This window comes from Rissa tridactyla, chromosome 9, assembly GCF_028500815.1.
Source record: "Rissa tridactyla isolate bRisTri1 chromosome 9, bRisTri1.patW.cur.20221130, whole genome shotgun sequence".
NCBI lineage: Eukaryota > Metazoa > Chordata > Aves > Charadriiformes > Laridae > Rissa > Rissa tridactyla.
The window spans coordinates 43,661,843-43,675,833 of record NC_071474.1 but is presented as its reverse complement, the minus strand read 5'-3'; the positions used below and the strand labels follow the sequence as shown (position 1 = coordinate 43,675,833).

Sequence of the window (13,991 nt, the reverse complement as noted above, 5' to 3'; positions counted from 1 at the left end):
AGGGAGAGAAATCCCACCTCAGCTTCTTAGAAATCTTCTGAGCAGCAGCTTGACTGCTCCTGCTAGAACCTGTTGCCCCAACTTAGTTTTTACTAGAAGCTGCTCCAGAATCACATATAGGATGGGAGAAGGGCACTAAAGGGGAAGGATGCACCATAGGAAAGAGAGGCTGCCGGGAATAAAGAAAGTCACAGCCACTGAAATACCTGCTGTCTGCTGTGGCGGGGGATGCGGACAATCCTCTGAAGCAGCCAGGGCCTCCAGCGCCTGCAGGGTGGACACCAGGGCATCGTCCAGCTCTTGAGCATGGTCTCGGACTGTCCGTGGTTGCACGTTGTCTATCAGCGTGACAGGGATCTCGTCGTAGAGGATGCCACAGAGATGCCGGCCCTGCTCCTGGCTCTGGGCAGCCGCCCGGCGCTTGGGGTCGTCCTCATCCGAGCTGTTGTCTCGGAAGCCGGGAGGGGGAGCAGCGATGGCGGGGAGCAGGGACGTCGTCTCGTCTTCTTCCTCATCGCTCCCGGGAGGAGGAAGCGACATCAAGTCCACCATATTGTCCCGGGTGCTGCCAGGCTTGCCTCCCTTGCAGGAGGCCAGCCGGCTCTTGATTTTGGCTTGGCAGGACTCACAGTAGAAGTGCGAGGTGTCGCTCCGCAGGTGGGTGTCGATGGTGTGCGCCCTGGCCCTGCTCGCGTGCCTGTCTTGGTCAAGGCCGTCCGGGTCATACTCGTTAGCTGCCCCGTTGTAGCCTTGGCCAGAGCTTTTGGAAGTGGGGTCGGATTTGGTCCTGGGACGAGTTTCCTCAAAAAAAATCAGGTTTTCATTGATGTCCGTCCTGCTCTCTCTTTCCTTCCTCTGCTCTCGCATGTGCAGGTAGCAAAAACTGATAAGCTCCGAGTCCGAAGCCCTGGTGGCCGGAGCTCTGTCTGCTCCAGCGCTGGCGGCAGAGCCACCCACCAACCCGCTCTCTTTCTTTCCCGTGTGCCCCGCCGTGGCAGGTCGGTGTAGGTTGTGTGCGTTGATGTAATCTAAACCAAAACCACAACAAGAACATTAGCAGCAGCACCCGGGAGAAGGGAAAACAGCACAGGGAAGATCCTGCTCACCCTGGAAAAGCATCCATGTGCTCTCTGCCCTCCAGCCCTCGGCGTGATGGACTGCAGTGGGACACGCATGCTCCCTGCGGCACAGCCAGGCCACCTGGCCGGGCTTTTGAAAAATCATCTTCTGCAACCCGCTGGGCCTGTCTGCCAGTAATGAGTGTAGGAAAAAAAGTCCTGCACGTGCAGATCATAGAATGGCTTGGGTTGGAAAGCACCTTTAAAGGGCATCTAGGCCAACCTTCCTGCAAGGAGCAGGGACATCTTCAACTCAATCAGGTTGCTCAGAGCCCCGTCCAACCTGACCTTGAACGTTTCCAGGGATGGGGTGTCTACAACCTCTCTGGGCAACCCGTGCCAGTGTTTTGCCACCCTCATTGTAAAAAATATTTTCCTTATATCTAGTCGGAATCTACCCTCTTCTAGTTCAAAACCATTACCCCTTGTTCTATCACTATAGACCCTATCAAAAAGTCCATCCCCATCTTTCTTATAAGCCCCCTTTAAGTACTGAAAGGCCAAAATAAGGTCTCCCCAGAGCTTTCTCTTCTCCAGGCTAAAACCCCCACCTCTCTCAGCCTGTCCTCATAGCAGAGGTGTTCCCTCCCTTTGATCATGTTTGTGGCCTCCTCTGGACCTGCTCCAACAGGTCCGTGTCTTTCCTGCGCTGAGGGCTCCAGGGCTGGGCGCAGTACTCCAGGTGGAGTACTCTCCCCAGAGCGGAGTAGAGGGGCTTAAAGATCTGGTAGCTCTGTTCTGCTCCTGTGTCCCTGAGGGCAGTTTCCCAGGGGGTCCTATTGACTACCTCCTCAAACAGATCATGGGCTGGAAGGGACTTCGGGTGATCAGCTTGTCCATACCCCATCTCTGAGGCAGAAAGAACATAACTAAAGCAACCTTCATAAACGCCTGTGCGATGGAGGGGAGCACATTGCCATGGGTGGCTTTGTATGTGCCACGCTTGCCTTGGCCTCCTCACCTGGGTCTCTCTAGACAAAAGGGTTAAGCCCTGAGGGATACCACGTGTGTTGCCACCAAGAGCAGGGGGAGACTGCTGATTCTTGAAGGCAAGGGACCTCCTGGCTCTGAGACATCAACCCCTCCCTGCAATAAGGAGAGAAGGGAAGACCTGGAGGAGGCAGAAGGGAGAGGGACGTACAGAGATCTACATGGTGGACATGGAAGATGGCTAGCTCAAAAAAAGCCCGCGTGGTATTGAAGAAGCTGACATGCCTTTTTTTCCTAAATCAATAAAACCTGGATTCCCATTAACAAAGAGTCGTCAAAAGTGTTTTAGTGAGGCCCTTAGGTGTGTCTGGGGTACAGTGATGACGGAAGCCAGAATAGCCTAGAGGGTGGTTGGACAGAATTGAGAAGCAGTTGAGCTCCAGGCAGCAAAAACCCTGTGACACACTGACGGAGCAGGCCACCTCGGATGGTTTGCTCCACTGTCTCCAAAACAATTACGTGCTACAGAATTTAATCATATAAATTTTAGAAAGTTAAATATTATGACATTTATGATAAGAAAGTATTGACCCTAAAGCTGGTTTTTGCGAGGAATTAGATCAATGACACCATGCACCAGCAGCACAACTGATCAGTGCCCTTTTACAAACAACCTTTAGACGTAAGAAATATCGTCCCGTTCCTTCCTCTCCATCTCCCCATCTGTCTCTTTTCTAGACTAACCACAGCAAATTCCTTTAACCTTTTCCTGACAGGTCTGTTTCCTAAATGTCTCAGCTTTCTTACTGCTCTGGGCTGGATTCCATCCACGTTGGCTACCTGGGAAAACGTCTTCTTTCTGTCCTGCGTGACGGCAACAGCGAGAGGAAGATCCCAGTAGCTTGCTGGGAGGCAGAGCTGGGCAGAACAAGAGTGGGGCTGGTCAGCACAGCAGGCAATGAGACACGGGGATGCGGTAGCCACATCACCGAGCCACCAGCCACATTCAGAGGGCAACGACAGCAGCCTGGCTGCACGCACGAACGAGGATCTTCAGCCTCAGCCCGCCAGTTCACGCATTATACAGCGAGAAGGAATTGTTGTCACCATTTTTGCATAACATTGGCCAGACCCATCAGTTTTCCTCAGGAGACTGCTAAACGTGGTGCAATATTGCCTTTTGGGGAGACATCCAACATCACCTGGCTGACTTTAAGTGACAGACGCCCCCCCCCAGGTCCCTTGTCCCTCACTGCCCGCAATCCACACGTCGTTTCTCTCTGGCTGACGGCTCTCGGATCAGGCGAGCTCCAAAAGAGCCCTCTGCTCCTGCTGTTCAGTGTTTCCCTGCACAGCCTCCCCTCGCTCCCTTGTGCGAGGCAAGCGGCTGAAATATTGCTTGGCCAGTGGTCCAGCCCTCAGGGGGGGCATCTGTCTGCATCCCAGGTTGAATTGTGCAGCTGTGTTGAGAACGGCTGCCAGGGGGATGCAGGCTCCGTCTCACCAAGTATAAATTAAATCAAATAAATCCTAATTAAATTCATTAGCTCAACAAATTGGACAATTTGTCTCCCCAAACACACATTTGTATTATACTGTTCATCACCTGCAATGCTAAAAACCCGATCAAAACAATATCTCTCTCATTTATGGACATGCCAGCACTCAGAAATGACAGCTGTGTGAGTGAACTCAAGGCTGCTGCAGCTGGGGACGCTTGGTGCTGGGCTGTGCTGGGCTGGCATGGACCGGAGCAGAGGCTTTCCCAAAGCCAGACACCTCTGATGATGTCTGCCACCACCTCTGATGTCTGCCACCAATCTCTGATGGGTCCATGCCGGCAGCCTGCCCCACTTGGACAGCCTCGTTGGCTGCCCGTGCCCAGCCAGGGCCCATCGCTGAATGGGACCAAACCCCTAAAATCCATAATCCAGCTGCTGGATGCTCTGGGGGAGAAGGTCCTGACGAAGAGCTGAGAGAGCAACCAAGGGCACGGAGCTGCTCGGCAGACGACGGTTGCTGGTGGGAGCGGGGAGAGGAAGGGGCAGGGAGGAGACTCGCCTGGGCAGCTCCAGCAGAGCACAACCCTTCCTGCGGAGGGCAAGGATCTGGCATAACGGCTCCGCAGGGAAACGCGGAGAGATGGATCTAACTGACAGCATCCGGACAGAGCGTGCATTTCTAAAAATGTCTGTAGTTCAGCAGGAGGCTTTAATGGGCCTCAGGGAAGATGGATGCGCTCCTCTTCTAGGCAAAAAGCATGGGCCAGGGCTTGATTTTAACATTTAAGATTCTGGCACAGCCTGCCTGCAGCCTGGGAAGTCAAATCCTGGGCTAACTTGATTCATCCGAGTGGGGCTTTCTTATCGTTCCTGCAGAGATGTGCTAATGATCAGCAGTCCCTGCGATCCTTCTAGCGCCTGACACCTCAGCCTGCAGCCGTAGTGAGACCAGAACTGTGAGCAGACTTTGTTTTCTCAATACACACTAAATTCACTCCTTCTGACGGATGCCTGAGCGGCTGGGCTGACTGTACTGGGTCTGCAGGGAAGCTCTGCCACTCCGCTGGTCAGAGAGGTTTTCATTGCACTCCTGAGGCCACCCAGAGAGGGCCAAGCTCTTTGGTATGAAGGCCATGGGTCCATTGCTCCATCGCCGTCCTACCCACACCATGACCTCCCCTCACACTCACTCCAGCCCCCTGCAGAGTGACATTGTTTTCTTGACACTGTCAAGAAAAGGGCAAGATCTCCTACCCGTTTTGGCATAGGTTTGCACCATGCCCACAAAGCAAAATCTCCCTGAGGAAAAATCCTGGCTGTTATCACTGTTGTGGAACATGTGGAAAAGCACCAGTCGCACATGCTGAGACATCCCCTGAGTGACCAGTAACTGCGGGTGCCCCCAGCCTCCCTCCAAGCCCCTGGGGATGTTCTGGGATGCTCACCGCTTCCTACCACACTCCTCTGACTCCCCACAGCCACGTGCCCCATCGTGTCCCCGTAGCCCCTCTCAGGGTGCCGTGACCCAGGGAAGGACCACTCTGGTGATAGCCAGTTAAGCTGGAAACACCCTCCGCTCGGAGCAAAACATGACTAAAAGTGTTTCTGTAGGGCACGCAGAGCAGAGAGCACAGTGACAGCTGTCAATAAGAGGCACAGGTGAAGAAAAGAAAAGAAACCATGCGCGTATACTTACACCAACACCACCTGCCAGCTCTTTCCCTGGATTCACTGAGGTTGCTGCAGATGCTTTCCTGATGCCACTGTGTCCTCCCACACGCGCTAAGTCCGTGTCCTGGTGCCTTCCGCAGACCTCAGAGGCACCAAGTCCTTTCCCAAGGACCCTGCTACAGCTCTCGGCACTCCTCCCACCTCCCCCAGCTATTCCCATCTTGAGGAGGCAGTTTTGACACTCTGCCAGCTAAACTGAAGACTTGTCACAGCTCTCTGGAGCTGCGGTGTCACTCGGGAGGTCTGGGAGCAACCTTCCAGAGTCAGCTGCCTTGGTATTTTGCCCATCTCCAGCCACTGATCCTGTATTTTATTTTTCCCTATACAGAACATATTCGACGTGAACACCTGCATGGAACAAGAGCCCATGGTTGGCTCTTGTTTGAAACGACTCTTGAGAATCACTGATCGCTTTGAGGGTGACTCACACCTGCAATCCATCCTCAAGGAACAGAGCATCGGTGTCTGGTGGGACAGAACCTGTCCTTCAGCAGTTGTGGTCTCTTGCTGTGCCCAGCCCAGCCCCCTGCTCCCTGCATCAGGCTGGGCACCTGGAAAAGCTGGGATATCAAAGTTTCCTGCCCGATTTAGGAAATCAGCAGAGCAGCCATGCTTGCAGAGCTGCCTGTGCAGCCCAGACCCGCACTGATAAAGGCGGCAGTGCCCCTGGCGGAGTGCATACACTCACGTCAGTCTCCGGAGCTGGGATGCTGGCCAAGGAGCGTGTGCTGCATCCCTGCAGCAACGCACAGGCTGCGTCTGCGAGGACCCCGCGTTTGGCTGGCAGCGTTACAGGTCTGTTCAAACGGCACCTCCCGGATCTGCTCTGGGAGCTGCCAGAACATCACTTGCAGTGAATGCTCAGGGCCCGAGCTGACACAAGTCAGAGCTTATCCAAAATGAGGACTTGTCTCCTTGTTTTCTGGTTAAAAAGGGGGTCTGCTGCTTCTGCGGGGGGAATGGGAGCAGAGGGGCGATGCCAGAGAAACCTTTCTCCTCTCTAATGCTGCAGAGCCCTGGGCGGAGGGAGGAAGAAGAGGAGGAGGGGGGGAAGGCTGGGGAAGGGGCTCGCACAGAAAGCAGAGGCTGAAACGTACCTGCCTTGATAATCTGAGGCGGGGGCGGCTGGCTGGGGGCCCTGGAGAAGATCATCTTCTTGGAGTCCACCAGGAGACGGCAGTAGCCTGCGATCAGGCAGGCAAAGTTGGTGGCTTCAGGCCACTCCATCAGCAGCACCAGCGGCTGGAAGGCAAGAGAGGCAAAGCGCGTGAGGGCCAGGTAGCCCAGCTGGCTCGGGACCAGTACTCCAAAGGGCTTGTGCCTGCCCTGCACTGGTGTAACTGGTGAGCTGGCTGGCACTTTTATCACCCACGCAGGGAAAAACCGCCAGGTGCACCTCCCTGCTCCAGATCACCCAACAAATCGCTGTGCACAAGAAAGCGTCTCGCTGCAGCTGTAATCCCCGCTTGCTGCCTCCCCTGAGGATGATGAGGGAGGTGGAGCCCCACAGGGCACAGGCTGTGCGTGGCAGGGCTCCCATGCAACCGGCTCCTGGTCGTTTGTCTGCATGTCAGTGCTCTACCTGCAAGCACCAGTTTAATCATCAGGCCTTGGGGAGCTCAGGGAGTCTGTGGGGTCTCCAGCTGCCAGAACCCCCGTTTCACAGAATCACAGAATCACAGTTTCATTGCAGGCACCACGTCGCCCTCCCATAACCTAAGACATCTGCTTCCAGCAAGATGCAGAAGGGGCAAAACCCCCATCACAGGCTCCCCCAGCCACCACTCTGAGCCTGTGGATCTTATTTAAACCTAACGCTTCGGAAAATTAAATTTGTGCTTAGGAGCAGATGGCGTCTTCTCTTTTAGGAGAGCGTTTATTCGCACGCTAAAAAAGGTCTTTGCTTTAAAGAGAAGAAAAAAATAATCAGACACGATCTGCATGCCACATACAACCTCACCGCACAATCTAGCGGCAGACACCGTGACTCTCCGACTCCTGGCTTGTCCCAAGGAGAAGGTTAGCTCGCCCTGGGAAGCCTTCGGGGTGGGATCCACTCTTACCCCTCCGGTGAGGTTGGGACCCAGCTGGGCAGAGCAGCCTGCGCCAGCACAGCTCGGTCGAGTGGTCCACGCACGCTCTGAGCCCCCAGCACCGCTCAAGGTGGACCCATGAGATGGAAAAAAAAAAATTGTCCGTACCTTCAATAAATTTATTGCACGGCAGCTGCAGCCCTCATCTACCCTCCGCACAAAGCACCCCTGCCTAAAGGACCTTTGTGCCCCGGTACGGGGCTTATCTCAGGCAACGGGGGATGTCGAGCTGCTGCTGTGGCTCGGGCTGCCCGTCCTGCCATGCTCAGTCTCTCGCACACTGACAGCCCTCCAGGACTCAGAAGAACGCGTTCACCACATCCAGGGCAAACCAAGCCCGTTTCAAAAAAAACTCACTTAAGCCTACACAGTGTGAAAAGCGTTATAGCTATTTTGGTTTTCTTGTTTTATAACCACAGGAGGTTCCTGGTAATGCCCACTGGCCAGTTCTGTGCTCTGCTCAACGCTTGCTTTTTTCAGACACAAAGCCAACTCTGGCAAAGGAAATCTTGGCCTTATAGCGTGTCACACTGAACCATACAACACGACAAACCCGGCTGTGAAGCCATCAACCCTGGGCAGAGCCGCGTGTCGTCCCCAAGACACACCAGCCCCTGGCGGGGCCTGATTCCTCCCAGGGCCAGGGTAAAGAAGTTCCTTCCTTGGCTGCTGTGCAGGAAGAGCAAGGAAAAGAAATAACCTGACGTGGAAGAGAAATAACCCGACAAGCAAAGGCCGTGCTGAGAGGCTCTGCCCCTGCGTGCTTGACGAGGCTCTTTCTGCATCACGGAAAATAAACCTGAGATGACACAGATCAAAGGGAAAGTATCAAGATAGAGAGAAAGGAGAGAAGAGATTCTTCACATAGCTGGAAGGAGGCAGGCATGCAGCGGTGAGGGGGGGTGACACCTCTTAGCCCAGCTCCAGTCTTGACACAAGTGATGAAAGGAAACCACGTGTTCCAGTTCTGCTGTATGAAGCATCCTTAAAACAAGTGCCTTCTACACAGGGCTAAGCCTTCTTGGGTTTTTCAAGCCATCTGTTGAATAACGAGTCATTTGCGCATTTTCCCCCCTCTGTTGTGCAGCAGCGAGGGTTTGAGTGCCAGTGACTAGAAAGGAAGCAAATGCCGAGGGGAGGGAGGCAATGGCTGATGAGTATCCGCTACTGGGAAATTAAATGAAGAGGCCAAGGCGGGTCAAGCGTCCCCTTTCAAAAGGAAAACCAGGGGGTTAGTTCCCATCACGTGCGAGTCACACACCAGAGATTCACAGCTAGCTCTTGGGGACACCAAGGCTGAGTGGCACAGAGTCACGGACCTTCTCTGCCTTCCCATTCAGCCCGTGGTGCAGCCCCGGTACCCCAACTGGGTACCAGCACCTCTGAGACCCGTCCCTATTTCCATCTTTGCTCCGATACCTCTGCTCCAGGACGCTCCCACCCACTCAGAGGTGGGACTGTAGGTTCTTGCTGGCAAGAAGCAGCCCCCGGCTCAGTCCTCCTGAAGGGAGACAAGACTGAGACACAACCCCCCCGACTGGTGTTTCTTGCCTACAAATAAAACACACGCAACGCATCAAAATGCCAGGAGCTCCCTGCCAGGTCTCCGAGCCAGCCCAGCCTCCAGCAATCGGTGCGGGGCACGCTGGGGTTAATTGTAGCACTCTGCTCTGAAAAAGAGGAATCTGAATACTGATTAGCATTACAGCTTAGCGAGGGGTCTTAGAAACGATTACTCTCACATCCTGGCAAGCAAGCGGCGTGAGAGTTCTTCTCTAATTGTCGAGCATTCAAATATTGTTATTAAGGATTAAATCACTTCAGGGGCAGCTTGAAGCCATCCACCCGTGCTGCCGGCAGGGCTCCAGCGAGCTCCCCACGGCCCGGGACCCCGCGCTGCAGGGGCTCCGCCATTGGATTATCGGCTGTTTAAAACGATATCGCATGTGAGCAAAAGCTGCTGCTCCCGGGCTGTGCGTCTCCCCTGGCCTCGGTGGCTTCTCTGCTGCTCCTCACTAACCAGAGGTCTGGCTGCAACCCTTCCCCACGCGGGGTTACAAGACTGAATCTCTCTCTTCCACCCACCTAGGTAATTTTGCCGAGATCGCAGCCGCTCAGCTGCCTTTGAGATGTCCACCCTGCCGCCACGTCTCCCTGAAAGTGGCCAACAGACCTGGAAGTGATTTGTGGGGTCAAGAGGCAAAGAGGCAGCATGATTGCAGCAGCCTCATTTCCTTGAGAAATCAGGCTACAAAAGAGGAGGTGTCAGGGATGGCAGCTAACGGAGATGTTATTTTTAGACAAGCTTGGTCACCCTGTTCCACGCAGGCAAGGCAAACGAGATGTCGTGGAGACAGCCGGGCACAGGAGAGCCGAGCAGACATTGACTTTCTGAACAGTTGCGTGAAAAATTTCCAACTAATGTTGCTAAGGGTTTCAGTGGGTAAATTCAGGGCAGCTTTGCAGGGAGCTCTAAGTAACAACAACGCAGGACTGTAGTCTGTGCTTTGGGCTTCCTTGTGATACCCATGTCTTGTGGTGAACGGGACTGATCTCCTTTCCTTCGGAAACATCCTGCAAGGAGCAGTGAGGGCTCGTGCCTGTGGTCAGGGTTGGTCTGGTCCCCAAGGGGATGGGGCTCATGCAACATCCCCGCCTCCCCCTCCAATTTTTTTAACTCACGGCTCAATCTCAAGCAGACCTGACAAAAAGGCAGCAACCTGAAAGAGCGTAAATCTTCATCCGTTTTCTAAACCTGGCGGTGCGGTAGAGCAGAGAGGCTTCTGTGAGTAGCCAGAAGGCAGGGAAGGATGCAGCAAGAGCAAACCCGGTGTCGTTCCTCCCTGCCCCATCGGCACTGATTTTTTTTGGAAGTTGCCACAAAATGCAGTACCTCTTTCCCAGCTGTTAAGCAGGAGACGGTGTTAACCACCAATGGGGAAAAAGTTATTAACTAGGATAACCCTTCAGTTATCCTCCTGCCATCCTGCCACGCACCAATGGCATGTCTCATGCCAACCAGCCCATCCTCTTCCTCTTCCTCACCAGCACATTCTCACTGCGACAGTAATGGGGGCTCGTACCTTGGTGGCCCTGAGGGCTCCGCTTCTGCCAGAGCAGAATCATAGAATCCATAGAACCATAGAATTGTCTAGGTTGGAAGGGACCTTTGAGATCATCGAGTCCAACCATCAACCTGACGATGCCAAAGCCATCACTAAATCATGTCCCTCAGCACCATGTCTACCCATCTCTTAAATACCTCCAGGGATGGTGACCCAACCACTTCCCTGGGCAGCCAGAAATGCCTGGCTGATTTTTGTCAGGGCAGCAGCACTTTTGGGATGAAAGCTGGTTTTCCACAGAAGCAAACTTACTGGGATAATGCTACTGCTCTAAAAATGCCAAACATCAGATTCCCAGCGGGACGCGCAGGTAAAGGTTCATCTCTGACCTCTAATATGCCAACATGAAAAGAAGCAAATTTCAAAGAGAATGCTCTTTCTACATTTAAATGCATAATACTGGCCTGAAATTATTGATATTTTGATCTTTCACTCATACTGTTTTTCTAGTCCTAATGAGAAAAGGACATTTTTTCGCTTAGAGTTTCCCGCTTGGCAACCAGTCTCTCTAGAAAGTAAAAAAAAAAATACATTTATACTGGATATGAGAGATGAGTTTTCCATTAGCTTATTAAGGATATAGTGCTTTTTCTATTATGCCCTGCCTTTAAATCAAACCTCGATGTCCTTCTGGAGGATATTTTCACGTTCAGACAAAGGTGAAGGTTTCACAGAAGAACGTCTGGAGGAAATTTTATGGCCAGGGTTATGCTAGGGGATTTTAACAGTCCTCATATTTAAATTAATTTATGACCCGATCTATGCATGCTATAACCCTTAAGCTTATGTGCATCTCCTTCTAATCTCCTGCCTTTATCATGTACTTTGGGCCTTACCCTGCTCCTTTAATGTAGTGCAGGAGAAAGGTGGGAGATGAATTTTCATAATTTATGTTCCCTGGTTTACTTGAGGTACGCTGCCAAGTTTATATTTAATAATATAGGCATCCGGGCCTAACGAGACAGCAGTCAATTTTTCACTTGTACACTGACCTTTCCTTCCCTCCCTTTAAGCATTATTAACTCAGATCTATCAATACCAGGATGCCTGTGATTAGGACCATTATTTCCCATTTGTTGATCAATAAACCTCCTGCCTTTGTTAGCAGCAGCCCTTCGGGTTTCTGCAACAGCGTCTCCTTCCTTAGGGGCTTGAGCAGCCGCCACCTCCCCCGGGTGAATGTCATGGTCCCACAAAACGTCACAGCGGACGGAGAGGTACCTCCATAGACTGCAAACTCGTAGGTGTCTCCTTCTCTCTTCTTCCATGGTGGTGCTGGGTCCCTTGTGGTGCTGCTGTGTCCTGGGGAAGGCACAGGTCCAGCCTACACTTTCCCATCACTTTCCCATCATGAGGAGTTCCTCCTCATGTTGAAGTTCCACCTAAACATGAGGAGGAACTTCTTTACTTTGAGGGTGGCAGAGCCCTGGCACAGGCTGCCCAGAGAGGTGGTGGGGTCTCCGTCTCTGGAGACATTCCAAACCCGCCTGGAGGCGTTCCTGTGCCACCTGCTCTGGGTGACCCTGCTCTGGCAGGGGGGTTGGACTAGATGATCTCCAGAGGTCCCTTCCAACCCTATGATTCTATGATCACAATGCAGCCACCACCCTGGCTGGCTTTCATCTCCCCCACAGCTACTCCAAGGGCTTGTGCTCTTCCCTGGGGAATTTCTAATAACCAGAGCCTGCCAGCGCCTTTGGCATCCTCCACGTGTCCTATCCGTTGAAGCAAGTTCTCAGGACGCCCAAGCTCGCAGCACGCCCACAGCACTGGATGCCTGAGGTCTGCTTGTTTGTTGATTTTTTTTTTTAATTTTTTTTTTTCTTAAATAAACAAATCAAATTTGGCTTTGCAGGCTTGGAAACTCATCCTCTCCGCTTGTTGTCTGACTCTTGTGTTTCTGGCTGGCTCCTGTGTTTCTGGCTGGCTCCCATCCCGGTGCCCGGGGGCAGCACTATGGGTGGCACCGGGGCTGTCACCACACACCAGTACGTGCTTTGCTTTACATCCCACTAGAAAGGCTCTGCAAGGGTGGGGGGGAAACTGCATCCACACCTCCCACCCCAGGTACTGAGCCAAAGGAAATCTCAATCCCTCCTTCTCCCCCACGAGATGACAGTGTTTCAGAACGGCTTCATGGAAATAAAAGATGAATTCAGCGTAGGGAACCACAGCCTTTAGGTCCATCATCACTGCAAAGCCTCGCTCTTTGTGTAGGAGAAACCCGATGGGCTTCAGTCGTCGCGTGCATGAGCGGGCGTAACGCCGGCCTCGCCTGCCCTCGTCACTTTGACGGGGCTGCCCACCATTTTCAGACTGCAATTTGGCAAAGGCACATACAGCCTTGGCACCCACAGCGCCTGCCACGCTGGGCTGGGGGAAGCACCACAGGGCTCAGGGCTGGCACCCGCTGCCACCGGTGCCAGGGGGAAGGCTGGGAGGCAGAGGGGTCCCCATCCTATCGCCCAGAGGGGTCCCCATCCCATCGCCAGCGAGAGGGAGGGCAGCCAGCAGGCAGGACTTGGGTCCTTCCAGGGGGAGAGGAGAAGCTGCACCCTGGCCGGGCACGGCAGCTTTTTATTTCCATGTCAGGCTGGAAGCACGCCAGGGCTCCCGGGACACCGACATCAATAGCCAGATCCCAAGCAGAGCAGCAGCCGGGGACCTTTCTGAATTAATTTTTCCTTTGTTTTCCTCTGTCGAGTCTCGAGTTTGGCTGAAGCGCCGACTGGCTGCAGGCCCTGCTGGGAGACATGAAGTCAATTACCCCTGCGCCTTTGATTGAATTGCTTTTGGCGAGCGGCCAGCTGCCGTGGGCTCCAGCCCCGCAGCCCGGCGCGGGGACAAGGCGCAGCCTGGGACACCTCCTCTGTTATATTGCGGATGCTTGTCGGGGCTCAGGCGATCCGGCTACCTTCCGAGTGCTCCTCTTTCATCCCCATTCAGAGGGCTTCGGCAGCTTTTTTGCCAATGTCAAGACTGTTAGTAATAAAAAGCCCAGCGGCGCGTGGCTGCGTAAATCAGAAAGGGGAAATGCTCCGTTTGAAAAGGCATTCCAGTAAGAACAAAACCTTGGCTTCTGCAGGAGCTGCGGAGCCACACAGCCGGGGATGTGACCTGGTGGAGCCACCCAGCTGGGTGTTGGGAGCTGGCTCCGAGGTGCCCATGGAGCTGAGCGGATCTCCCCACGCCTCCTGCACTGGAAGCCTGGGCAAGCGTGGCGAGCAGCAGCCCCTCCGCACCCCATCAGTGCTGCCCAGCTCGCCCAGATGCCGGGCAGGAGATGCTGGTGTTGCCCTTCCCGGGATGCCGGGAGGTAGCAGATGACTTTGCAGTCCTGCGCTGGGGAGATGCACGTCTGGATGCCCAAATCTGAGCTGGCTCAGAAGCATCGGCTGCTCTCAGGTGCTGGTCCCAGGACACACCATGTGCCACCAGCCGGTCCCCGGCAAATCTACGAGCTCCAGAATCAATGTTCAAACACCGGCAAGT

The 13,991-nt window shown here is 53.8% G+C and overlaps 2 protein-coding genes across 4 annotated transcripts in view; both read right to left on the bottom strand.

Annotated features, from left to right (window-relative positions):
- LOC128914844 (thymosin beta-15A homolog) overlaps positions 1 to 13,991 on the bottom strand; it is a 195,681-nt gene that overhangs the window by 32,314 nt on the left and 149,376 nt on the right. The gene's annotated exons all lie outside the window — the stretch shown is intronic.
- Positions 1 to 13,991, bottom strand: part of FRMPD3 (FERM and PDZ domain containing 3) — a 39,856-nt gene that overhangs the window by 6,721 nt on the left and 19,144 nt on the right. For all 3 annotated transcript variants that reach the window (XM_054214461.1, XM_054214462.1, XM_054214463.1), the window contains 2 exons: positions 6,379 to 6,523; positions 207 to 1,028 (listed from right to left, as the gene is read on the bottom strand). In XM_054214461.1, the coding sequence (XP_054070436.1) occupies positions 207 to 1,028; positions 6,379 to 6,523 (967 nt within the window). The remainder of the gene's footprint in view (positions 1 to 206; positions 1,029 to 6,378; positions 6,524 to 13,991) is intronic.